Below are 26,157 nucleotides of genomic sequence, written 5' to 3' on the forward strand. Positions count from 1 at the left end.
CAGCTTTCTTCATGTAAGGGGGAGCGACCAGACTTTTTAAACGGTGAGAGTGCTATAAACTCACCCCAACCGTGTCTCTCTCGTCACTGTAGGGAAACAGCACTGTCCAGGCAATAGCATCACTTCCTCATGGGGCCAGCATTTCTAGTAGGGCAAATAAAGTGAGAGACTATCCAGTGTGTGTGGGGGCGGGGGTGGTGGGAGAATATGTATCTATATCCATTCTCCATAATCTGGGGCACGTTATTTAACCTGCTCTGAATCTCAGTTCCCCCCTGTGTTAAAATGGGGATAACAATCCCTCCTTTCTCCCATTACTTCGGGTATGGCGGGAAGAGTCTCCTGCAGAATCTAGCCCAGCAGGGCTGTTGCCAGGGGCCTGCCTCTCCGGGAATTGCTGTCACGAACCGTACAAGAGCGCAGCATTAAATTCTGTTTTAAGCCAGCAGAATGCTATTTATTTGATCTTTTGCTTTAATCCTCAGCTATTCAGGCTACTTGGTGGGTGTATTTACAGCAGACACACGTATCTGCCATTTCGCAGCAGACATGGCTGCCGGGGTTCGGATACCATAGCACCTCACACAATGGGGCCCTGCTCCATGGCTGGGGCCTTTAGGCCCTTCTGCAGCAACATCATAAATTGAAATGGTACCCAGTTGCTTTTTGCTTCTCGGGAGATTGTCAGTCCTCCTCGGGCAGTCTGTATGAAAGGCCTGGAGCTCTCAATCCATCCAGTCCACCCCGTCCCGCCTCAGAGCCCAGGAAGAGACAACCTGGAACGATGTGGAGTCATTTCTTTAATACAAATGAAGCTTTTTCTACAGGCTCTGCTTGCAGGCCCCGCATTTGGGACATTGAGCTCAGTGAGGGAGGAAGGTAAGTGGGGCAGAGATGAGGTGACCTGGTGCCGAAGGGCCGAGCAGCGCTCAATGAAGCGACGGGGGGGGGGGGGGGGGGAAGTCTAGAGGTACAACCTTTGAATATGTGTCATTTCAGCTGGGACAGTTGGCTGGGTTGTGTCTCCCCTTCTGGGGGCTGCTCAGCAGGAAAACGCTCTGATGAAGTCATGGTAACTGATCTGGTTCTCCCCATGCGAACACAGGCTGATCAGCTGGAAAAGAAACAGCAGCGTGAGGACAGGGGAGAAGTACAGTCACGTTTCCCTAAACGAGAACTCCAGTGAGAAGTTCCTGTGGGCCAGGGCAAAGGGCCCTGTTCTTCCCTGTAGGGAGCACCCCCCTACAGGAGAGGAAAACTTTCCCTTATAATAAATAGCCCCATTCACTCGGGAGTTACCTGCCCCATGAAGTTTCAACCCAGCTTCCTCCTCATTCTAGCAGGAAGAAGCCAAATGTTCCCCGCCCTTCACCTACAGACCTCGGGGGATCCACAGGAAGTGAGAGGGACCCACATGGGTGCCCCTTGCCTCTGCTGTCCAGACACAGAAGGTCCCACTGACACAGCTCCTAAGGAACCGTTTCCCTGTGGCAGCAGCTCCCAGCCCCTGCCTAAAGGCAGCGGAGGGAACAGCATATATGAACTGGCACTGGCTGTATTACTATCCCTGGGGGCTTTTAGGGGGTGGGTAGAGTTTTTAATGGGGTAGCTAGTGTCTCCTCTTTAACACCATGGGATTATCATAACTCCTTTGAAAGATTTACTCACCCTTCGTCACCTTGTTTTCATGGTCACTTGCATAGTTGGTTAATTCTTTTCTGGTTTGGAGGTAAGCATTAGCTGCTGCTTGGTGTCTATTTTTAGCCTGCGGCTCTGTTATCTAGACTAGGGCTCTAGGCACCTTATGTATTATACAGCTAGACTGGAGGGGTGGTCCTGGGGCTAAGGCCCTGGCTTGGGACTCAAAGCTGGGTTCAATTCCTGGCCTTGGCCAGGGTGACCTAGGGCACGTTATTTAATCTGCTCTGAATCTCAGTTCCCCCATGTGTTAGAATGGGGATAACAATCCCTCCTTTCTCCCATTATTTTGGGTATGGCGGGAAGAATCTCCCGCAGAATCTAGCACAGCAGGGCCCTGGTGATGAAATAACCTTGTTGCCTTTACTATAATACCAAAGAAACAAGTCTAGCTCGAATGCATTGTTTGATCCCTTGGCTACCATCCAATCTAATTTTTGCTAATTTTATTAAGAAAACGGGGGACATAGTCCCCAGGTTTTATACATTTCTTCAGCTGGAGAAGTTTTCTGCACTTGTATCTCTAACAGACGCAGCAGTTAAGTTAACATTTGTGTTCAACTATGTTTGGTTTCTTCCCTCACACGCATGGTTCTCGGTCCTGTTTCCTGCAAGGCAGCCTGTGATCTCGGCTGGCTTCTGCTCATGGCCCCGTAGCTGTATTGCCGTTTACCCTTATTCGCTAAGCCCATAAGGTTATCCGGCCTTAGCGGAGGCCTGAGGTGGAGATGGCGGAGATGCCCCGCAGGCTTGGGCTTACTGTACCTTCTTGGCAATTCAACTGGGATGCGGTATGCAAAGGCAATTGGTGATCAGAAGCTGCCCTGCAGGAGGAATGACTGTGGTGCCCATGACAACATACCCCTAGAGGAAGGCTAAATACTTGGCTTCCAGTGCTATCTTGGGGCCTATATGGGATTGGATTTCCCCCTCTCCCCCCGGCTTCTGTTTAACACGCACTGGGGTGAAGTGGTTTTCACCTCAGGGTTTGAAGGAATTTCTCCCACCTCTTCCTAGCCCCACTGCCAGACTGTATGTGTGGGTCTCCTCCGCCTCTGGGGCCCTGAGCAGAGATGCTCCGGGGGAGGGGGGGAGATAGCACACAGTCTAGTTCATGGCATTGCCCGGGGATGGGGCACTGCCAGCAGTTGGGCTTGGCTGCCTTCTGTAAATGGAGAGGGAAGCTCCTTTGGAAGAGCCGAGACAAGTAAGAGAGGACAGTGCTGTGTGCAATATTACGTGGCTCCCAGGTCAACGTTTCAGCTAAAAGCCAAACTCCGCACACACTGACCGCGCTGCCTCCTGACCTTGTTAACCAGGGCGTCGCTGACCGGCAGGTTGAAGCGGTTGCAGAGGGCAAAGAACTCTTCTTTGTCGAGGAATCCGGAGCCATCCTTGTCGTGGTGAAGGAACGCCTCCCGCATGCTGCTGTTACTCAAGTAGTTATGGTGCTTCAGCTGCTCCTGAACCTGCTTCACTAGCTCTTCCAGTTCCTGCCTGCCCATCCCCGCTGCTGACTGGCTGTGGAGGAAGGAAGGAAGGAAATGACTGCATGCAGAAGTCATGCTTGACACATCTGAGCTAAGTCCTTCTCTCATGTGTTCCACCAACTAAAATCTCTGGTGGCCAGCTGTTCTTCCTCGGACTTATGACACAATTGGTTCCTGAACATCTCGTCTTAAGTCAAAAACATCGTAACTCTAATTTCCCATAGGAACAATGTTGGATCGAGAGTTGTAAAGTCAAAACAGGCGTCATAAAGTCGAAACACAATGACAATTTATAAACATAAGTGCCATTCGTTGTAACTCTAATGTCGTAAAGTCAAGGACAGCCTGTAGTAGGCTTCCAAAGACACGCTCCTTTGAATAACAAGGTCACCTGCTTGGTGGACAGGACATTGGGTGGAAGGCAGGGGCCAAGAGGCCTCTGCCCAGCTCTGCCCCTTCCCCCTGTGCCTCTGTTTCTCTTCTCTCCTTTTGTCTGTCTTGTCTATTTAGAGTGTAAGCTCTTTGGAGCAGGGACTGTCTCCTTCTGTGTGGTCATATAGTGCCAAGTGGCCCCATTCTCAGCTGAAGCCTCTATGCACTGCCATAAAAATCAGTGGCTGGAGCCCACAACAGCTCAGCATTGTGGCGTGGTCTCCCAAGGAATGGGATGGAAGCCCTAGCCCCACGGAGAGGAGAAGGGAGGTCATATAAAATAAGGCTGGACCCTAGACAATAGGGTACGTCCCATCCTTCACAGGCCAAGGAATGGCCCAAATGACCTAATAGCAATGGTACGAGAACTCTCAGTTAGGCTTCTCTTAGCCAAAGTGCAACAAGAGGCTGGTGCTGGTACTGTGAGCAGCACTATTACCGAGCGCTGCCGTCCTCCACAGAAGGAGGACTACTTAACTGCTCCTAAGCAGTGCTGAAGAGAAATCTTTGCTACAGGCCTCAGGGCGGAGCCAATGCTCTCTAAGGGAGATTTCAGGCTCCTGAGCTGTGGCAGGCCCAGCTCAGCAGTTCTTACATAAGCAGCCTTATTGGTACCTTGCATACACTGAATTCCTTCTCTCTGTGCCCAAGGAGGGGTTCCCAGAGTGGAACAATCAACTGATCAGTCATTAGCCAGCAGTCCCAGAGTAACAGGCTAGAGCGTGGTCCCATTGGTTAATGACGCTCTACGCAACGTGGCACTAGAACGCACAGCACTAGGGGAGCTACTGCAAATAAATAATAGCCATTTGACCAGCTAAAAGTTGAATGACTTATTAACCCCAGCGCTCCCTGCCTCTCGGGTGCTCGCCATTGAAACCTACCTCTCAGCTGTCTGCACTGCCGTTCGTCGAGGGGCAAAGTGATCCCGCAGAGACTGCAGCGTTGTTGCAGGGAAACTCTCGGCGTTGCTTTCCATGTAATTCAAGACGTACTCGTCCGCATCGGTGATGATAAACCTGTGGCCAAACACTGGGCAAGCGACAGCAAACCAAGTGTTACTCCCGGGTATGGGCGAGTCATGTTACTGACGCAGGAGAAGACAAGGTCCCTGCCCTGAGGAACTTGCGATGTCAGAGCCAAATCAGAGCAGTTCACGCAGTTTTTTATTGTCTTGGTGTAGGAACAGATCTCCATGAATTCCATGGGCGTTTTTTGCCTAGGTCAGGAGCCACTGAGTAAAGGCCTCAGGATTGGGCCCAGAGGAATTATGCATTTAACACTGTCTATTTTCTAACATGCTTCAGGATCAGGGTTATTTTCCTCCATGCATGAACTGATGACGTAGGCTACTGGATTTCATCTAGCCCATACCCCAGAACACCAGCTGCACATATGCTCAGGAAAATATAGTGCTCTCTCTCTCTCTCTCTCTCTCTCTCTCTCTCTCTCTCTGTATATATATATATATATATATATATATATGAGAGGACCAGCTAAATGAATGGAACTATACCATTTTCCCACCATCTGCTGCATTTTACACTTGATCCAGAACTAACAGTTTGTAGGCGGAGGATGTTGTGTGCAATATCTGTGCAAAAAGGAAGGGCTTGTCTACACTTACCGGGGGATTGACATGCGGCGATCGATGCATCAGCAGTTGATTTAGCGGGTCTAGTGAAGACCCGCTAAATCGACCGCCGATCACTCTCCCTTCGACTCCTGTACTCCACCTGAACGAGAAGCGCAAGGAGAGTCGATGGGAGAGCGTCTCCCGTCGACATCGCGTAGTGTGGACCCCGTGGTAAGTAGATCTAAGTATGTCAACTTCAGCTACGTTATTCACGTAGCTGAAGTCGCATAACTTCGATTGATCTCCCCCTGTAGTGCATCAGAAAACTCATTTAAAACAACGAGCCTGCTCTAAAGAATAGATGCTCTAATGGCTCCATCGAGCCAGTTCCAGATCTACCTTCAACCGTGGCACCGATGGTGAGGTCTGCTGGCTCATAGTAAACAGGGTTATCTGTAGTGGAGCCTGGCTTGGGGACTTTGGTCTTTCCTAAGTATTTGCCTCCAATGATGCCTGAATTGCGGACAGGCGGCTCATAGATGCTGATCATGTCAGTGGAGAGGAAATAGGAGAGGATGAACTGGCGCTTTCTCTCCTCAGGGTTTGGCGATTCCTAGAGAAGAGAAGGACCGGAGTGGGTTGTGTGGTCAGGAAACACATATTTGGACATTCAAAGCTAGCTGCTTTTCTTGGATACTCACAGATTACTCCTATACACCCCCAAGCAGCCAAGGACCGAACCTGGAGCTTTCATTTTTTTACACCTGTCTAAACACCTACAACACTTGGTTCGAGCCCCTGCCTAAAGAAGGCAAGAGGAGTAACCAGCCTGCTGCACTGTAATAAAACCACAGACTACGTTCAACGTTGGGATATCAGTGGCTCATTGGACTACTCCCAGCTCAAGGTACTGCTCCTCATGCCTAACTGTGGCAGAATCTGGTCCATTCATTACGTCCACATGCTCAGCACTCCAGGAGCAAGGTGTATCCCGTATGAAGTGATTCATCACACAAAGAAGGATTAGCTGTAGAATTAAAGTCTGTACCGCCGTGAGGTCTGGACAGATCCCAGCTCCTAACCACAAGACGGAACCCTCTGAGCACGCCACTGGATTTATGTGGTTAGATTAAAATTAGCTTTGATCTGAGCACTAAACTATGGCCTTCAGGAACAAATACAGCCAACGAGAGAGAACAGCCATGGCATCCCCCTTAGAATTTGGGAGGGGCAGACGTCAGCTGACCCAAGGGTAGCATAGGAACTACTGCTACAGCACAGAGGCCATGCACATGGCGGCCCAAAAGCTGCTTCTGTGTGAAGAGCACAGCTCTCAGCTGGGCTCCCTCGCCAGCTTCCAAGCCTGCAAACCGCTGGACAGTCCTGATGTAACGGACCACAGCTGGCTTCTGAAGCTGGGATTAGCCCTGGGGAGGAGGGGGTAGTGTGCACAGGTGCTAGCAGGTGTTACTGGAAGAAGATGATGTGACGTGGCATGGACGTGGGGGGCGAGGACGGATGAAAGTCAGGTTCAGGCGGCAATACTGCTCATCTGAGCATTGATCCAACACCTACTGAAGTCAAGGGGAGTCTTTCCATTGACTTCAATGGGGGAGTGGTGCAGGGCCATGTAGTATTGTCTGGTCCTGCTTTTATTCTGTCTTTATTACTGCTTGTCCTAAAGGCCATACTGGAACACATGACCATCCTCAAGCAGAGGGCTGTGCGCTGGTGGCTGCTGGAGACCTTTCTTGTAGCATTAACATAGGATAGCACTTGGAGGCAGCTAACCGAGAACACACCTCTCCCCCAACCCTTCTGATTTGGAGAGTGTAACCAGGTAGCGCTTACTCATGGACCAAGCTCTCACCAGTGCAACCTGATAGCGCAGCACCTTGTGGTCATTCTCTAGCATCTTAATAAAGTTTTTCCTGGGAGGCTGCGGCAGTAGGGAGAAGCAGTTCTGCAGGGAGTCTTCCAGGAAGCCGTAACCATTGTAGGGAGGAATGATCTGCACACAGAAGAGACAGGAGGCACACGTGGTGACAACTAACAAAAAGACAAGGGTCAGGAAGCAGCTCCGGGCAACCGTTCTCTGCAGCGAGAATTGTGCCAGTGCTGAATACCTTCCCCACGGGCAGTGCCGTTTTCCCCAAAGCTGTGCCATGATACCCTGGACTGTACAGCCAGGCAGCATGGGCCAGGGCCTCAGCTGCTGTAAATCAGCAGGCCTCCCATGGCTTCAGTTACAGCAGCTGGCCCTATGTTTTACATGCTCTGGAAGAACAAGTCCGAGTTTAAGGCCAGAGGGACCAGCAGGTCATCCAGTCTGACCTCTTATCTCCACTCAACCCCCCACAGCCACCCCCTCCCCAAGCCAACGACCAGCATTAGATCAAAGTATACCAGCCCGCAATGGGCCAGGCAGAGAGGTGCACCAATCCCCAGAAGCCCCTGCAATGGCAGGGAAGTGATGGCATTGCAGGGTTTCAGGTTTATTGTCTCTGACTCCAGATCGAATGTGCTCCAGCCAAATGATGTTTGTTTTCCTAGTTCCAAACCCTGCCAATTCAGCCTCAAGCTCAAGGCTCAAGCTGGGTGCTTTCCTTTCCAAGCAACCCTATAAGCTGTAACTGAGGCCTGGTCCCCATTAAGCCCCCACTTCGGACTAAGGTACGCAAATTCAGCTACGTTAATAACGTAGCTGAATTCGAAGTACCTTAGTCCGAACTTACCGCAGGTCCAGACGCGGCAGGCAGGCTCCCCCATCGATGCCGCGTACTCCTCTCGCCGAGCTGGAGTACCGGCGTCGACGGCGAGCACTTCCGGGATCGATCCGGGATCGATTTATCGCGTCTAAACCAGACGCGATAAATCGATCCCAGAACATCGATTGCCTGCTGCCGGACCCTCCGGTAAGTGTAGACGTACCCTGATTGAAGCTAACTAACCCATTCTGCTGACAATACAGATCCTGTGACTTAAGCGCCTAAATCACTTAGGCCCAATGGGAGTTAGGAGACGAACTATCTTTGAGGATCTGGGCATTAGGCATCTTGGCAAATGTTACCTATAACATTTGCTCTGTACTATGGCAGCCGCCCCGAGAGCGGAGAACATGGCCAAATTAACTGACTCACCAACTCAACCTGATCAGCCCGCTGGTTGGAGGTAACCAAGCTACGCAGATGTTTCCTACATGAGCTGTGATGTTAAGCCTTTCCCCGCTGCTGGAATGGCATCCCAATGAAAGTACTAGCCGCTCTGGAATTGCCATAGTGGAACAGATCAATGTCCATCTACTCCTGTATCCTCTCTCTACGACGGGCCAGTACTGGACATTCCTGAGAAAGACATGGGCCCCTTCGGCAATAATGTGCCTACCTGTGTGCAAGTGTACAGTGTACAGGGGCTGCAGTTGTCTCCTTAGCCCAGCTGCTCACCCAACCCCCTGAATCACGGTGATAGCCCCTGTACTTAACCGTGTGTACTCTCTTTGGCCAAAAGCCTGAGTTATTTGTTCAGTTTTCATGGAGTCTTTAGTAGGACTCTACTCGCATAGAAATGTAGGGCTGGAGGGGACCTCGAGTCCAAACCCTAGCACCGAGGCAGGACCAAGGAAACCTAGACCATCCCTGACAAGCATTTATCCAACCTGTTCTGAGAAACCTCCAGCGCTGGGGACATGTGAATAACTGCTGCTCTGTGAGTCAGGGCTGCAGAATTTGGCTCTGAGTAGGGTCCTGTGGCGACTTATTCATATCAACATCTAATGAGGTTTATTGGTTTTTAAATTTCAGTACTCAAAGCAAATTCCACAAGTCCACTCAACACTGTGGGAAAGGCACAAGGTGCATTCCAGAGCATTAGCAGATGTTTTGTCTTCCAGCCGCTGTGTCATTCAGCAGTGGAATTAACCTTAGAAGTAGAGAGCTATCCAGTATTTCACTGCTATATAGGTTAAGACTCACAGCCCTGCTGCCCTGGCTGACACACACTAGTCTTTCCCTCTGGCTTCCCCTTAATCTGACCCTCTTGAGCAACACAACAACATTAGGAGAAAGTATTTCTAAAAGGCTTACGATAACGGCACTGAGGAGTCCTAAGGGTATGTGGCTTGTACAGACTGATGGGTTTCTTTCCCGCCCCCTGTGAATTTTCTCCCAGTACCTGTGGCACTTCCTCTGGTGGCTTCTTCTTTACAGCCACCGGCTGGAAGTCAGTGATGCCAAACTTCTCATAATAGAACTGTCTTGTGAACTCATCACAGTCGTAGATGAAGAAGCTGCGCCCTAGGAGGGTGATGGGCTTGCCAACGGCAAAATCTTTAACAGTGTACCACTCCAGCACCTCCTGATTGGAGATCTCCAGCACGCAGCGGGGGAAGGTTTCTGGGGAAGATCAGGGGTAGAAAAGGCAGCTCAGTGAGCTAGACGTAGTCTTTATTACCGCATACAAAGCAAGAGACGAGAAAAGCCTGTCTGTATGTGACAGGTATGAACAGCTTCAGTGGGCCAGTGGTGGAATGCTGGAGATGTCGCACTTGCTTTGGCAAATCGGCAGCAAAAGGTTAAATGTTTTAAAACCAATAGATTGTTTCTGTTGGATAGAAATTGTAAACTCAAGAAAGGTTCCTGGGATTAATTACATAGACAGTATATTTATAATATGAGACACGCAGATGTCCACCCATCTATGCTCACGTACACACACACACACACACTCTCTCTCTCTCTCTCCCTCTCTCTCTTCCGGCTAACAGAAAACGGGTAAAGCCCCAAGCACAGACTCTTACTCATCTTGTCCACAAAGCTTTTGGGCAAGCGCTGGCGTCTGATCAGCACCGGGAAAGGGTCTCTGCCATCGTTGCGTTCGTGGAGTTCCCGAACCTCCACCGTGTCGTCAGCCAGGTAGAAATGGATGATGAAAGGCCGGTTCTCGCCAAACATGTTCTCGGTGTCGTCCCATATGGCGTAGAAGCGAAGGACCTGCAGGCGGTGGAGAGCCAAGCAAGGCCATGAACCCAACATGAAACTAAAACATGCCCTGTCCGGATTAGGCTGGTGTGATTTGGGGGCTGTGGATGCAGAAGGATCGTGCCCAGAGCACAGGGATGCCAGTCTGCCTGTGTTAAGCACTGGTGAGACTGGCCTTGAAATCCTGCACTGATTTATGGGCTCTGGTCAGCAAAGTCATTGAGGGAGGCAGTTCAAAGAAGAGAAGCAGAAATGATTCAGCAGCAGGAGGGTTTTGACTAAGAGAACCAAACAAAACTAGCTGGGCTAGGCAGCAGCTGAGGGGAGAGAAGACCCATCTACAAATATCTGAAACACCACGGAGGGACAGGAATTATTCAGGGTAGTTCAGGGGACAGGAGGGGGAAGAAAGTGATCAAAGGAAATACTGGGGAAAATGCCCTAGCACTGAAATGTATCAGTTCCCAAGGGCAGCGCTTGGACATTGATAACTAGGCTGGACAACACACTAGAGAATAATCTAGCACCGGCCCCATGAGCCAGACTAGCTGATCCAACAAGGCTCGAACTGTGACCTCTTCATGACAGAACTTCCTTCCAGCCCAGATCACAGGGAGACATGGGTGGCAGGCATCTTGCTCTCAACCATCAGGCTGCCTAAACACCATAGCTACTCTAGGGTGGGGTTGTGGTTTATTTGCCTCAGAGGTCAAAATCATCACACAGCAATGGATGTTTGCAATGCAACGTCATTACCCACTGAGGTAGCAGCTAGCTGCAGAGCTGGATTATAATGTGCCTTTCATGACAGCAGATGTGAAATCAGGAGTCTTCAGATGCCAAACAGTCAATGCCTCTGATGCACTCGGGCCAGTGGTTGGTTACCCTACCTGGACATAAGGCTTTCTGGAGCAAGAAAGAGAGAGAGAGGAGAATCTAGAGTGTGGGCTGAGCTGTTCTGAAGGAGGAACTCTAGAAGCAGCCAAGCCTGGGGAGAAGGTAAGAGCTGAACTTTGTATTCTCTTTTTATTGATTTCTTTATTGACAAAGCCAGACACCCAGAGAAGTAGGATGTGTTTGGCCTCTGCACAATGTATGGACTGCGTTTGCAGAGCTGCCTGGGGGAGGCACCTGCTCACGGACACCCATAAGAGTCACATATAAGTACCACTCTGAATCACAGACACACACAGGGAATGACCCACCCCAAGGAAAGGCACCTGCACCCCACTCACCTGCTTGTCAAAGGTCAGAAACTGTTTGAGCTGGTCGAAGCTCGATGGCGTGACGTACATGCGCATGGGCATCTTCCGGAGCTCCGTGTATGGGTCGAAAATCATTTTCTCAGGAGGGTTCAGTTCAATTCCTTGGCTCTCCAGAAATACCTAGGGAAAGTGTCTGGGCCATTAATGCTGCGATGGGCTCTTAGGGTCAGGAGGCAAGGAAAGCTCTGGGCTGGGTTTGGGAGGGTATCAGCAGGAGCCTGTAAGCTCACTGTTTGCAGTTGCACCTAGAGCTCCAATCCCAATATGCTAGGTGCTATACAATAATCATAGACTCATCGACTTTAAGGTCAGAAGGGATCATTGTGATCATATCATCATTCATAAAGGTTTTTAACTGTCAGTTGCCTCTTTGTTTCCACGGACCTTTCAGACCTCATTGCAAGCCAGATCTTGAAGTCCTGCCTCAGGTTAGACTCGGGCAAACCTCCCATTGGCTTCACTCCTGGGAGTTTTGCCGGAGTAAAGACTGAAGAAGGACTTCAGGTCTTGCCCCTTTATGTTTCTATTACAAATCGAGAGGGCAAGTCTCTCTTTTTTGGTTTAATTTGCGATGCTCCTGGAAGGCGCCAGCTCTGGAAAGCAGAGCCCTATTTCTACGCTTGCGGCACTCACCCGGGAGAGCCACTGAAGCTAGTGGGACTGCTCGCCTGCCTACGTCACCAAGATTTGGCCCAGAACACAGGCAGCTTGGGAAGCAGCAGCACAAGCTTCCCCACCAGGGAATTGACCCCTGAGTTGGAGAGATCACCACCAGGGCTGAGAAGGAAGGGTCGGGCTGCATGGCTTAGTAGTTCTGGCCTTCAGGATGCCACTTTATGCTAAATGTAGTGGCAGGTTTGAGATGCAGACGCTTTGAAATGGGAACTGGACGACATCATCAACTCATTTTACATAAGCCACCAAATGACCCTAGAGTCATATCAGGGACTGGATCTACAGCTGGTGTAAACAGGCATAACTCCACTGACTTCAATGGTCACTCAGTTCCAGTTTGCACCAGCTCTATAAAAGAGATCAGTCTACATCACAGGTTCTCAATGTGTTGTCACAACCCTGCGGGGTGGGAGTGTCAGAAATGGGTGTCAGGGGGTCATGAGTGACCATCACACCTGTCCCATGGTCTTATGTGGGGTGAGGCCCCAGTATGGAAGAGGCTGAGAATCCCTGATCTTACTCATTTGTGTGCTGGGAACAGAGCAGGGATTCTAGTGAGCTTTGCCCATCGCTAACTCCTAGGATTCTCTTATTCGGCTAGTTCCCTGCATCCCTGATGCACCTGTGTGAACGGGTCACAGTCGACTATGCGGAAAGTCTTGCCATAGATGGTGATGTTCATGCCCCGATTCAGGTCTTTCCAGTGGTAATGGTCCCCTCGGTCATTCTTGGGTATCCGCTGGCGTTTGATGAGCTTGCCCTGAGGAATACCCGAGTTCTCCACGATGGGCTCCATGACAGATATGCTGTCGTCCTCCAAGTAGTAATAAATACCCACTTGGCGGATCCGGAAATGCTCTTCTGTGGATATAGGAACATCTTCCTGGAAATAGGCATCAAACTTCAACACCTGCAACGTGGGGAAGGACCCCAGAAGGAGAGAAGGAACTGACATTAGTGACGGCATTAATCAAAGGTCTTGTTAACGTTTGCCCTCTGCTTTGACAACATGGGTCACTGGGCTTAGTACTTATCATGCCATCGAGGGCCCCAGAGTCTGACCACAGACTGACTGCAAGAGCATCAGGGGAGCTTTCATTGCTGGTGGTTTTTCTAGAGCCCAATATTTTGTAAATTTTTCCCTTGTCCGAGGCACCCAGGGACCGAGTGTAAGTGGCTTGAATAAACATAGCACCTGCCCCCCCAAAAGATCTCCAAGCCCTTTACAGCCAGGGGCCCCGCCTAGCAAGTTACTGAGCTCTCCGGTTCCCCTTGGTGGAGCTTACTGACATACACAAGCTTCTTTAATATGCTCAGCCTCTCTGAGTCAATGTGGCTGCCGAGCTGCCAACAGAGGAATCCATTCTCACGTTCTCTGGCTCCACTACTGAAAAGGTTTCCTGTGCTCTACTGGATTTGAGAATCTGCCTCGCTCTCCTGCAGTTGCATTTGCCCTGCAGGCTGACACCGAGACCCAGACTGTGCGTGGGGAGGTGGTGGCGAGGGAGGGTCAGGGCACAAGGCAACTGCCCTGTCTTGGTCACCCAAGTACAGCCACAATCACAGTTCCTGTGCTTGGGCGAAGCTCAAGGAATGTTTCCTCCATGAGATCCCAGGCTGCAAGGGGTGTGGAGTAGCTAGGGCCATGGAGCTGCCTGCTTCTCCATACCAGCCCACAGAGCTGGCCAGGCATGCTGTGGGCAGCAGATGGTGCCACCCTAAAAGCTGGCCCAGCCTACGCATTCCCCCTTGGGCTCTCCGAGCTCAGAGCAGGATTGCAACTTGCTGGGGCATGATCCCTCCCAGGCTCTGCAAGGGGTGGTGCAGCACGTTCCTTAAGGACACAGTCTGGCCCGAAGCAGATACGCTGACGACGACTAATGCAGGAAGTCTATATGGGGCAGTACAGGCACACGGACACTGTGGTGATGAGCACGGTATAAACTCCCAGCTCGACAAACAGGAGATGCCCGCTTTGCATGGGCCCTGTAGGAGCCTGGCTCTGTTGCAGCTCCAGCATCATTTTGCAAGGAGAACATGAGAGGGTGGGACTTACAGGGAGATGGTTATAAAGTGAAGCATCCAGAGTTCATCCGAGTTCTCTTTAAACTACTGGAAATGTCCTTGCGTAGCTCGTGGGGAATGCTTTATAATGTTTACTTACTGTAATCCTCTTCGCAAGCAAAGAAAGCCTCTTTCAATCCAGACATCAGTTGTCTATGACTAAGGACTACAGCATCTGGAAAATACATTCTATACTGTCTGTTCCCCAGACCCTGGTATTCACGGCTCACAGCCCTGGGTTTGGCTAGCAATGCTCCTGAACTAAGGCTCTCTGTACCTTTTTGTCAAAAGCCACATGTGCTGGAATGAAGTCGGAAGGTGGGGCCTGCTTGGCTTGCCCGTAGGTCAGCGTGGGTCTCTTGTTGGACAGTTCATCTAATTCGGCCTGGGACAGCTGGTTCACATAGAGTCGCTCCCTGCCTATCCCCATCGTCGGTAGCCGTGAACAGGCAAAGCCATTCCTATAGCCCAGTGTCTGGGAGCGATGGAAAGCCGATTTCTAAGGAAAGCAATTCAACCATTAAATACAATCTGGCACCAGCTAGATCTTGATACACAAAGCAAATTCTTTCACCAAAAAAACAGCTCCAGGTGTCAAATATCCTGAAAAATGGCAGCGCATGTTACTGTAATCTCTTGCAACAATTATTACTTTAACCTTTCCTGGTCCCACTCAGCCAAAGGAGGTTGCAGAGAGGACAGGTGTTTTGGGGAGCAGGCACTGGTTTGGAAATCAGGAGATCAGTGTCAATAGATCTAAAGGAGAATCTCAATTTGTCCTTAGCAGGATAGAGCCTCTGACACACTGCTGAGCCGTTCTCATTCTATGCCATAGAAGGAGGTGGGAACCATCACATTTACAATATATGGAAAGAAAACTCCTTCCGTGCCCTGACTTTGCAATCAGTTCAGCCTTGAGCATGTGAACAAACCGCCCAATTGTTAAGCCTCTAATCCTATTTCTAATCCCAAGGCACCAATAGCATTCCAAGTACTTGCCCATTTTTCCTTAAACTTAAATACAGTGGCCTCTGCCAGCGCTGCTCAGGACAGAGCAGCAGTGAAGCAAGAGGGTTTATTTAAGGGAAATTAATGGACAGTTGCATAAATATTATACTTGCTGCAGAATAACCATTTCCTGGTGGTAAATAAATGCCTGGGCGAAGTGGAGGTGTTTGTGGGAAAGACAGCTGAGACAAAACCAGGACGCTTATTTATTAAAGCGGGGAACAGCAATCCTAAGACAGAGTAAACTGCAGTGTATTTGGGCCCAGTCCTGCAGCCCTTAAAGGCACTAAGGCAGTCGCCTAGGCACCTAATGGAATTTTTAAAAGTGCTTATCTGTGTCCTTAGGCCCCTAACTGCCTTTACAGATCGGGCCCATAAGGACTCCCAGTGATGTTAAGAGGACCAATCAAGTGAGTCTGGCTTCCAGATCAGGACTCTCCTACCAAATGACTGATGTGAATGTAAAGAGAGAGCCCTAAATGTAAGCTGCTGCAGCTGGTCTCAGCTACGCCAGCAAGTATCTGAAGGAACAACCATTGACTTCAGTGCAGTTCCTAGCCCATTCTCCCCCTCAATGAACACATCAACCATTTTTTGCCTTCCTAGTGCAAATTGCTGCCACCCAGCTCAACACTTCTGAGCAACCCGTTAATAATAACCCGACTAGCCAACTCCTGCTCGCGGTGGATGTTTTTGCTAGAAGATACGCTCCAGTTCAAACAGAAATTAATTCAGCAAAGTTCTCTGGCCTGTCCTATAGAGGAGGGAAGGCTAGATGGCCACAACAGGCCCTTCTGGCCTTCGAATCTAGAAGTGACTGTGAATGACACCAGTTGTCCTGCTGATGTCAATGAAACGACTCACATGAGTAGGGCAAGCAGGATTTCTACAGGCCAGAGGAAAGAAACATTTGGGCAAGGAACTAGATTTGAGGTAAGGGGCTATAAACGATGGTGAGAAAAAAAATTTAAATGGTGAACAGCTGGGACAAAGCCTTTTTAACTGTGTCTGATCGGTGTGGGGGCAAGGAGTGACAGCTCTTCCCTGAACAGCTGACTTCTCAGTGGCTTGTCAGGCTGATTGATTGCGTGCCTCAGAATGCAACTGGCCAACAATTGCATGCTGAGCTGAGCCCCGTGTCTCCATGAAAATCATAATCCATGCAAATGTGAAAAAAAGCAGAGGAGTGGTTAATGGGTCCTCAGATCCCATCAAGGACGATTGGGGAAATTAAGTCCCATTGCGGGACACTGAGTTTCAAAAGGAATATGGGGGTATCCAATCAGCAGTAATGGGGTTAGCATAGGTACCACGGGGGTAGCAAGAGAGCATGGGATCTTTGCCCAGGGGAGAATCAGATCCCTTCAGGGATAGCAGGCTCTATCAGGGGCCAGGGGGGCAGATATTCAACCAGGGTGTTAGAGTGCAGTTGGAAGGGTATCTGGGGAACACTACAGCCCATTGGGGGGCATTGGGTTCCCATGGAGGTATCGGGATGCATAGGGTCACTATCATGGAGTATCAGGTCCCATGGGGATATCAGGAGGGTACAGAGCTATCAAGCCCCATGGGGCACAGAGGTACCTATCCTGGGGATATCAGATTCTCATGAGGGTCCCATCCCTATCAAGGAGGGTGTGAGGACCCATGGGGGTCTGAGGACAATTTGGAACCAATGGTCCCATATCCTCGAGTATTGGAAGGGCACAGGGATCCCTGTCGTGGGGTAGCAGTTGTCATTGGGTACTGAGTCCCATGGGAGGTATTGGGAGGGCACAAGGTTCCCTGTTCTCGGGTTATTGGGTCCCAGAGGGGATCCTGTCCCAGGAAGTGGGGGATTGGTTTGCAGGGGAACTGGGGGTCACTTTTGGGGGTATCAGGTTTCTGGAGTCGGGGGAATCAGGTCCTGGGGACTGGGTCCAGGGGAGGGGGGATCCTGTGCAGGGGAGTGTGTCATCTTGGAGGGGTGGAGATTCCAGGCGCCAGGGAACATTAGAAGTCCCAGGGGTATCAGTCTGGGGATATTGGGTCCTATGGGGGGCAGATCTGGTCCTGGGGGCAGGGGGATTGGTCCAGGGAGGGATATTGGGAAGACATGGGGATCAGGTCCCGGGCATATCCATCTGGCGGTATCTTGAGATCAGGGTGACCAGACAGCAAATGTGAAAAATTGGGTGGGGGGCAATAGGAGCCTATATAAGAAAAAGACCCCCAAATCGGGACTGTCCTTATAAAATCCGGACATCTGATCACCCTACTTGAGATCAGAGGTATGAGGTGCGGGGGGAGGGGAGGATTGAGTTCCAGGGTCATGCATGTCGATCCATGGGTATCAGATCCGGGGGAGGGGATTGGATCTTGGGGTCAGGGGTATCAGTCCCCCGGTATCAGGTCCCAGGGGGGGCTGGGTCCAAGGGTCGGGGGATGAGGGGAAGTATCCGGTCCCGGGAGAGTTTTTGTCCCGGGGATAGGGGTGGAATTGGGTCCCAGGGTTGGGGGTATCAGCCGGGGGTACCGGGTCTTGGGTTGGAGGTACCGGGTCCCAGGGGGTATTGGTTCGGGAAGGGATCCGGTCCCAGGCTCAGGAGTGGGAGGGGATCGGCAGAGGGATTGGGTCCCAAGGGGTATCCGGTCGGGGGAAGGATTGAATCCTGGTAGGATGGGGGGTGGGGATTGGGTCCCAGGGAATCGGCTGGGGGAGAGTATCGGGCACCAGGGGAATCGGGTCCCCGTGGGGGCTCGGTCTGGGGGGGGATCGGGTCCCGTGGAGGGAGGAGGATCGGGTCCCGGGGGTCCGTCCGGTGGTGGGGGGAGGGAGACCTGGTCCCGGGGGGCTCGGTTCGGGGTGGGGGAGGGGAATCGGGTCCCGGGGGCGCGGGCCCGCGCTCTCCTCACCGTGGGGTCGCCGAAGGCGCTGCCCGGCAGCAGGGGCAGCCCCTGGACGGGATGGGCGCTCATGGCCAGCGGGCGCCTGGCGCGGCGGCTCTGGTCCCCAGCCTGCCCCGGCGCCCGGCAACGCCGTCACCCTGGCAACCGTAAACATTCCAGCGCTTGCTTGCTCGCTAAGCGCGCGGGCTGCGAGGGATGCGCCGCCTCTGGGCATGCGCGCTGGGTGCAGCCGGCTCCTGCCGCGGGAGCCGGGGGCTAGTGCGAGTGTTTCCCGGGGTGGGGGCTTTGCCCAAAGAGCGCTGCCAAGCCCCATCTGGCAGCCCCCTCCGCCTCCCCCCCCCGTGCCAGGGTGCAGCGCAGCCAGCACGGGGCTGGGCAAGGACTCGCAGCACCAAGCCCCTGCCCCCTGCCTGTGCGCTAGGGCCCCCTCCACCGGCCGGGGGGAGAGGGAGGGGTCGTCACACACCCTGGGCTGGCCAGTCCCCTGCCCCCCTGCCTGTGCGCTAGGGCCCCTTCCACCTGCTGGGCTGGGGGGGTCCCCTGCCCACCCCTCTGTCTGTGCGCTAGGGCCCTTTCCACCTGCTGGGCGGGAGGGAGGGGGGGGAATCACACACCCTGGGCTGGCCAGTACCCTGCCCCCCCGGGAGTGTGTACCAGGTCCCCTCCACCTGCTGGGCTGGGGGAGAGGTCACACTATCCAGGTGTAATCAGGGGGAGGGGGAATGGTCCCGCTATTGTGAGGCACTTTCCTGGCTTATACACTATCCCGGTGGACTGGGCTAGCAAAAGGATCTGAGTCATCACTCCCACTTCCTTTACCCAGAGGCCTACCTGACCTCGAGGACTCCCCTTCCAGTCTCTTGTGTGGCAGAGTCCTCGTAACCCCGACAAGGCTGGGCCCAGGATTCGTGAGGGGCTCGACCCCCTGATCTTGTTGTGGTCACTTAGGACAGGGGCTAGGGTATCCCCATTCCGGGATACTCTCCCCGCTCTGGATGCTTTCCTGGCTCACTGATCATTACACATAGTTCAAGCAAATACAATTTATTAAACAGCAACCAATTTAAAAAAAATAAGGAAAAACTGGGAAAGGTTAAAGGGAAACATCACCCCGCTCTGTGGCATGGGGACATCACAAACAGCCGTTTCTGGAATGTAAGGGAAGTTCAGTCTGTTCATCAGATGTGCCAGGCCTCCTTTACAGGCCCTGGCTGTGCTGCAGGTCGAACACTTGCTCTGGCGGTGGCCACATGCCTTCAGGCTCTAGGTGGGAGAGCTCTTCTTCCCAGCATCATCCCCCGGTCAGGGTTATGATCCCCTCCAGGTCTGGCCTGCAAGACCTCTTAGCTGGGGGTGTCTCCCTGCATGGGGCCCGCTGCCCCGGGTCCCACCTTGCTCTTCCCAGCTGCTCACTGCACTTGGCTCCGGACTGCTACAGCCCCAGCACTGCTGCTTCTCCACCTCCAGCACAGCTCCCTGGGCTGCTTCTCTGGATCTGGTTGCTGCAGCTCTCCTCCCAGCACAGCTCTCTGGTCCCTCTGGCTCTGGCTGGTGTAGCTCTACTCCCAGCACGGATCTGCTCCCTGGGCTGCTTCTCTGCCCCACACCCCCCCCAACTCCATTTTGGATCAGGATCCTTGTAATTACAACACCATGACATTTCAGATTTAAATAGCAGAAATCATGACGTTTATGATTTTTAAAAATCCTATGACCGTGAAATTGACCAAAATGGACCATGAATTTGGTAGGGCCCTACTCATGATTTTTGAACATTTGGGGCTGGCCATACTGAGGGCCATCCCATAACCTCCCCCCATTTCACACACTCTCTTCGTGTCCAAACAGCATCTATGCAGGAGTGACCAGCTCTTCAACGGGAAAACAGGGACAGCTGCGGTGTGGGTAGGACCCAGGGGGTGCACCCAGGACGGGTTTGTTTTTTAGGGCAACAGCCCTCCATCGTTCCACAAACACACCAAGTGAGGGGTCAGGCTAGCTCGGGGACTCATGTGGAGGGGGCAGAAGCTGGTGGGGAAAGGTGTGAGGGTGGGGAGGGCCAAGTGACAACATGCAGCCGCTCTGCCTGGGAAGGTTCTGGGAAATTCACAGGCCCTCAGCGTGCCTGTGGTCAGTGTCACCATAGCAGTCGGCTAAGGGCTCCTGCAGGTGGCTGGGCTGCAAAGAGTTAGAAAACCTGGACAAAATACAACAGGGACATCAGGACAGGCCCTGACGACTGGGACATTCCTGCTCTTCAAGGACACAAGGTCCCCTTAATGGTCCGCCCGCAAAACCTGAGAATGGCCACGCCATTGCTCTAATAGTGCAAATAAATAATAAAATGCAGAGACACTTAGAAATGCTTCTTACTGAGCTGCACTTGAAGTATCTTTATTTACTGCCTAGTGTCCTTCTCGCTGTAAAACCCACCCTGGCCTATGTTTCAGCAAAAGATCAAACGCGGTGACGGAAAGGAAGGATTTTCTGCTACGTATGATTTTGTACCGTAAATAAAACATTCAGGGGGGAGGGGAATGGCAGGTTGACTTTTAAAAAAGAAGCTGGCTCCTAGATCTTTCATACCATTGTCCTTTAATTCCTTGGAAGGCCATGGGTCACCTGAACTGCACACCATGGTTTTTTTCACATCATCAAGGCAGCAGCAGGAGCTATCCATCTGTCCATCTTCCTCAAACATTTCAAAGGCACCTATCACCATGATATTTAGGCCTGGGACAATTAAAGGTAGCATTAAATGGGCACAAAAGGGCTCTGGTCTCTCCTCCTTCCATTACCATCTGCCCCCCACTCCTTCCCCCCGTTCCTTTATTCTCCTCCTCCAACTGCTCTTCTCTCCCCTGTGAGACTTCTTTCTTTTCTGAGAGCACTCAGATCCTCCTGTTTTCAAATCACAGGGTCTACTTGAGCCACAGGAGAATCACCATTCACTGTTAGCACTACAGACTCTATGACATACCACTGAGCAGTTCCAATTGCCATTCTACAGCAGTAATAGGGATACACACTGACCACTTCTTTGAGATATTCAGAGCTTGTTGTCAGCCACAGGAACAACGGGTTTGCTGCATTATCTTGCACACAGCTGTTGTTTATGTTGCAAATGTACATCATAATATGCCATGGGGTAAGTGACTGCTGGACCCCTGCAACTTAACATTTCCTGATCCGGGCCTGGTTCTGTTCCTATTACAGACACTTGCAAAACTCCCATTGGCTTCAAAGAAAGCGGGGATCAGACTCTGGTGAATTTTAACTGTGCGCTTTGCATTTTACGCTGAGGTTTGTTCCCCTCCTCTACACATAATTTTTATCTCCTTTAAAAAGATGCAACAACAAGGGAGTGGAGAGACCTTCAAAGAAGAGTGTTGTGAAGAAAGCACTCCTCATCCCCAAATCCTTGAAGCGACCGACAGCGGAGGTGTGGATCAGTCAGCAAGGGGGATTATTTTCCTCCTGCCTTGCTTTATCAGAAAAGTACAACAAAGGCCACGCTGTAGCGTGCGAACGGGCGGTGGGACGCGGAGTTCTTCAAATGGAGGTCGGGCAGGGAGAGACACAACCCTGGCCCTCGAGTGGGAGAGAGAGAAGAAAACCAGCCGTGCTGAGATAAAAAAGGAGTCTGATGAGCTTGGAAAGTAAAATGATAGATTCAAGGCCAACCAGTTCTGAAAGAGAGGAGATTAAAGAGAGGCACAACCAGCCACTGGGCCTACGCTATCACGCTAATGTACTTATCCTCATCATGGTGCTATCTGCGCACCTCACAATCTCGAATGGACCATACCCCTGGGAGGCAGGGTAGTGCTATTATCCCCATTGTACAGATGGGGAACTGAGACACAGAGAGCCGAAGGCCCAGATTCTCAAATGTATTTAGACGCCTACCTCCATTCAAGTCAATGAAAATTAGGGGGCCAAATACCTTTGAGGAGCTGGGCCTAAATGCCTTGCCCCCGGCCATATAGGAAAGCTGCAGCAGAGCCGGAACCTGAGTCCACCAGGTGGTGAGTCAGTTAATCCCTTCTTGCCCCATGCTCCCAACACATTCCTATCAGATATTCTGGGAGGAGTGGGACAGTTCAGAAAAAAACATTTAATGACTGCAGTAAAGCAGAAAGGAGGAAAAATGGTCCTGTGGGTAAGGCACCAGCTTGGGACTCCGGGCAGCTGGAGTCAGTTCCTGCCTCTACCCTTTGTGTCCTGGGACAATCTTCCTGTGCCTCAGTACCGTACCTGTAAAATGGGGATAATAATGCCTCCTTTGTCTCTATCTATTCAGATTTTAAGCTCTTTGGAGCAGGGGCTTAGAATGTGTCTGTACAGCACCTAACACTCAGGAACACAGATCCTGATTGGGGCCACTAGCTCGTCCTGTCACACAGATACTGAGTAACACTACAAAGAGGTCAGACCCTGTGAACATTCAAGCCACAAAAGGAGTGAGCAGGCTTCCCACGTGAGCTACTCCACTATGTTCCATTGGCTGGTGCTGCATGGGGCTAATTTAACGGCAGCCATCCCATGACGTGCCATGACCTTGTTTCCCCTCCTGTGAGCAAGTCCCTACTAGTTGACACAGCTATGATAGCCAGGTAGTGGGAAGGAGTGATTTTTAGTGCTTTCTTATTTCCGTCTAGGAGCATTTTCTGTTAGAGTGATAGAAAGTCTCTCTTATCTTCAGCCAGAACAAAGCAAAGAGCTGTGAGGTCCTGGACATTGGAGATGGCTGCACTGTTTAAGACCACAAGGGAGGGCTTGGAGCCGTAAGCTTCAGGTTCAAACCGCTTATGGCCTGATTTTCAGAGGCAATGAACATCCACAACTTTCACTGAAGTCAATGGGAGCTCCAGGCAGTGATGGACATTGGTCCAGCTCTGACACAGGGAATGAGATTTTCTCCTTTAATTGGGTAGTTGGCTGTGGAAAGAATAAAATGAAGCCTGCATAATTTAAACCCATTTCCCAGCCCCTGGCCTATTTAATGCATGTTAACAATAAGCTTCAGGAATAAGACCAGATAACACTTTTGAGTCACGGCGGATGCTCATTACTGCAGTATCTGGGCGCCCCAGGTGACAAGTTATGCATTCAATAAAATCTTTCCCACTGCTATTAATAACACCAGAAGATATTTAAAAAAAAAAAAAAACTTTAAACCTCACTGTAATTTTTCCCCTTGATGTTGTTTCACTCTTTGCACTTCACTCAATTTGGGCTGGGTTAGTCAAGTCCACTTTTTTTCTATTTATAGTCAGTTTCAGGTTTTCCTGCAGCTGTTTCCAATATGGCTGAGATGTATAAATTAAAAAAAAAAAAACAATCTCTCCTCTCTGCATCTCAAAAATCCCTGTCCTCATTGATTTTTTTTTAAATCCCCTATTCTGTTTTGTAAATTTCCCATCCCCTCAATTTTGTATTTTACAAACATTTAAGATTTGAGCCCAAACCACCCATTTAAAAGATTGTCTTTGTAATTTCCATGACAAATAACACTTTAAAGAAAGGAATCCCCTGCACGGGAATAGCCACACTGCACTGAGTTGATGCCGACTCAAATTCAATCTTTTTTTTTCTTAGTTCATTTGGAAGTTAGTTATGCAGATACTGCATTCGTGGCATGAACCAGCGTGTTTTCTGCTGCTGAGGGTGAGGAAATCTTGCCATCTGGTGGAAGGAAATGCAAACACAGTGCAGTAGCCGGAGGGAGGGCGGGGGGAGGGGAAACACAGACCCATGTGTTGTTATATATGAAGGGCCAAAAAAAAAAAAAAAAACCTAAAAAAAACCCAACTCGTTAATAGAAGGAGGAAATATTCCCATCTCAGATTCCTGGAGACAACCTGTATGAGTCAAGCTTTTCTCCCAGGGTTTACAAGCTCGCTGGGAAACAGTGTGTAGTTGTAGGTGACCAGATGGCTATAGCAAGGAGGAACAATGATCAGGAGTTCTGGCCTTAACTCAGAAAAGCACTTAAGCATGTGCTTAACTTTAAGCATGTGAGTAGTCCCATTGACTGTCAAGAGCACTACTCTCCCGTGCTTAACTTTAAGCACACACTTAAGTGCTTTGCTGAATCAGGCCCTGCGTTCATAGCTCTGCCACTGATGCACCATCACAATCTCTCCAGCTAGTCACAGTTAACCACTTTGTGCTTCATCTGGACAAGGGGGATAATACCTACCTGTTGTGCGGCTTGAAAAGTGCTTTGAGATCTACAGATGAAAGACAAAGCACATTAATTATGATTATTATTATTTATTATCAACTCTTTAAGGCCAGACTTTCTGCTGAACAACTTACAGCCATGACCATCACATTCCCCCTTTTGTTGGTGGAGTTACAGATTTCACGTTGCACCCCTTCGTCTTGCTTTTATAGATTTTATTACTGAGGATTTTGAATAGCTGTCAATACAGTACAAAGTTTTCAGTGGTCTCAACAATACAAAGCTGGGGGACAAATGGGGGATAGTTGGTGCATAATACTCCCACCCCTCCCACACTCCCAAAGAAAAAAATGCAAAACTCACTACTCATGTTTAGTAGGAAGCAATGCTTTTAAAACCCAGCCAGCACGAGATGTAAATACCAAGGCACATGTGTAGCCTGAAGCACGCACCCCTGTTCTGCTACATGAAGCAGGCAAAGTAAATTCATGGTTAACTGACCCCCTCTGCCTTCACCGTCAATACCAAAGCAGCTCTCTTGGTAAAAAATCAACCAGTAAGTGTAATCATGAGGCTGCAGATGACAAAGATGCTGCTTCTAACCTGCTCATTCCCAATGAGCAAGTCCGAAGAGTGAGCAGCGTAATATATGCTGGACCAGATCCTCAGCTGGTGTTAATCAGCATAGTTCCAGTGAGAAACACTGATCCACACCTGTTAAAGACTTGGCCCTTGGTCTCCACCTGAGGGTCATGTCCCCCAACGAGGTTTGTGACCCCGTTTCCCATGGCCAACCTGCTGAAGCTGATGTACTCAACCTCTTGCGCCCAGGTCATCATCAGATACCCTACGAACCATTGCATCAGTTCTGGCTGAGCTTCTTGTGGGGGGACCCAGATCCGGCGCAAAGGACTCTAGGAGCGGGAGGAAGACCAGTTGCAAGTGGCCGCGTGGGAGCTGTGGCAGGAGTAACAGGCTGACAGCCGAACATGACGGCATTTACGTCCTCTTAGGACCAACCCTCAGTGAAGTCAAAGGCAAGACTCTCGATGACTTCATTGGGTTTAGAGTAGCACTGTCAGCGGCCTGCTGGTTCCTAGCCAGCCCAGGAGTGCACACATACAAGGTCCGCATGAGCAATCTCCAGCCAGATGTGTAAGGCACGAGTACAAGACAACTTGGGAAGAGGGAGGGTTTGACAAGACTGGCTCTCTCACTGGGAGAAGGACGGCAGGGATGGCACTAACTCCAGTGTTGACGAAGCACCCTGTGTCCTTAGGACGTTATCTGAAAAGCAGCGTTGGTCAGTACTTTCCTGCAAAGTCAGCCCCATCATTCCCCGAGAGGTCAGTCACTGGTCTCATTTGCAGGGGTGAATGGGGGTATAGACTGAGAGTTAACATGGGAACAATGAAAAAAACAACCGGGGAGGAAAGGTAACAGGAAAAAATAAGTTGCTTTGTGACACCAGTAGGTGGCGATATAGTGTCACGGAAAGCATCAGGCTCAGTCCTTCCATTAAGAGCGATGCACATTCTTGTCCTCTGTGGTTTGCAAACACTTGCAGGGAGATGGCATGGGTTGGTGTATCCTCCTCTGTTGGGTCACAGTGTGCAGCCTAGTTTAAATCCTTTAGAGGAGCTAACGCTTGGTCTACACAAAGATTTCGTACAAGCATAACAAAGTATTTAGGGTAGGGATGTTATAGTTATACTGGTACAACTTCTAATGTAGATGCAGTTATATTGTACAAAGGTGCCTTATACCAGAATACTTTATTCCCTTCCCTATACAGAAACACATTCACACCACTATAATTGCATCCACACTAGAGGGCTTGTACTGCTTTAACCCAATGCAATTACAGTGGTTCAACTTTAGAGTGTAAACAAGG

The 26,157-nt window shown here is 50.6% G+C and overlaps 1 protein-coding gene across 1 annotated transcript; it reads right to left on the reverse strand.

Annotated features, from left to right (window-relative positions):
• Positions 1-1,042: 1,042 nt before the first annotated feature.
• On the reverse strand, positions 1,043-18,142 carry EFHC1 (EF-hand domain containing 1). Its single transcript, XM_065401705.1, has 11 exons — positions 18,080-18,142; positions 14,454-14,675; positions 12,735-13,022; positions 11,408-11,557; positions 9,992-10,184; positions 9,367-9,587; positions 7,067-7,207; positions 5,596-5,809; positions 4,505-4,652; positions 3,006-3,219; positions 1,043-1,114 (listed from the first exon to the last, which is right to left on the reverse strand). Exons 1-11 carry the CDS (start codon positions 18,140-18,142, stop codon positions 1,043-1,045), a joined length of 1,926 nt encoding a protein of 641 aa, XP_065257777.1.
• Positions 18,143-26,157: the final 8,015 nt, after the last annotated feature.

This window comes from Emys orbicularis, chromosome 3 (assembly GCF_028017835.1).
Source record: "Emys orbicularis isolate rEmyOrb1 chromosome 3, rEmyOrb1.hap1, whole genome shotgun sequence".
In the NCBI taxonomy this organism is placed as follows: Eukaryota; Metazoa; Chordata; order Testudines; family Emydidae; genus Emys; species Emys orbicularis.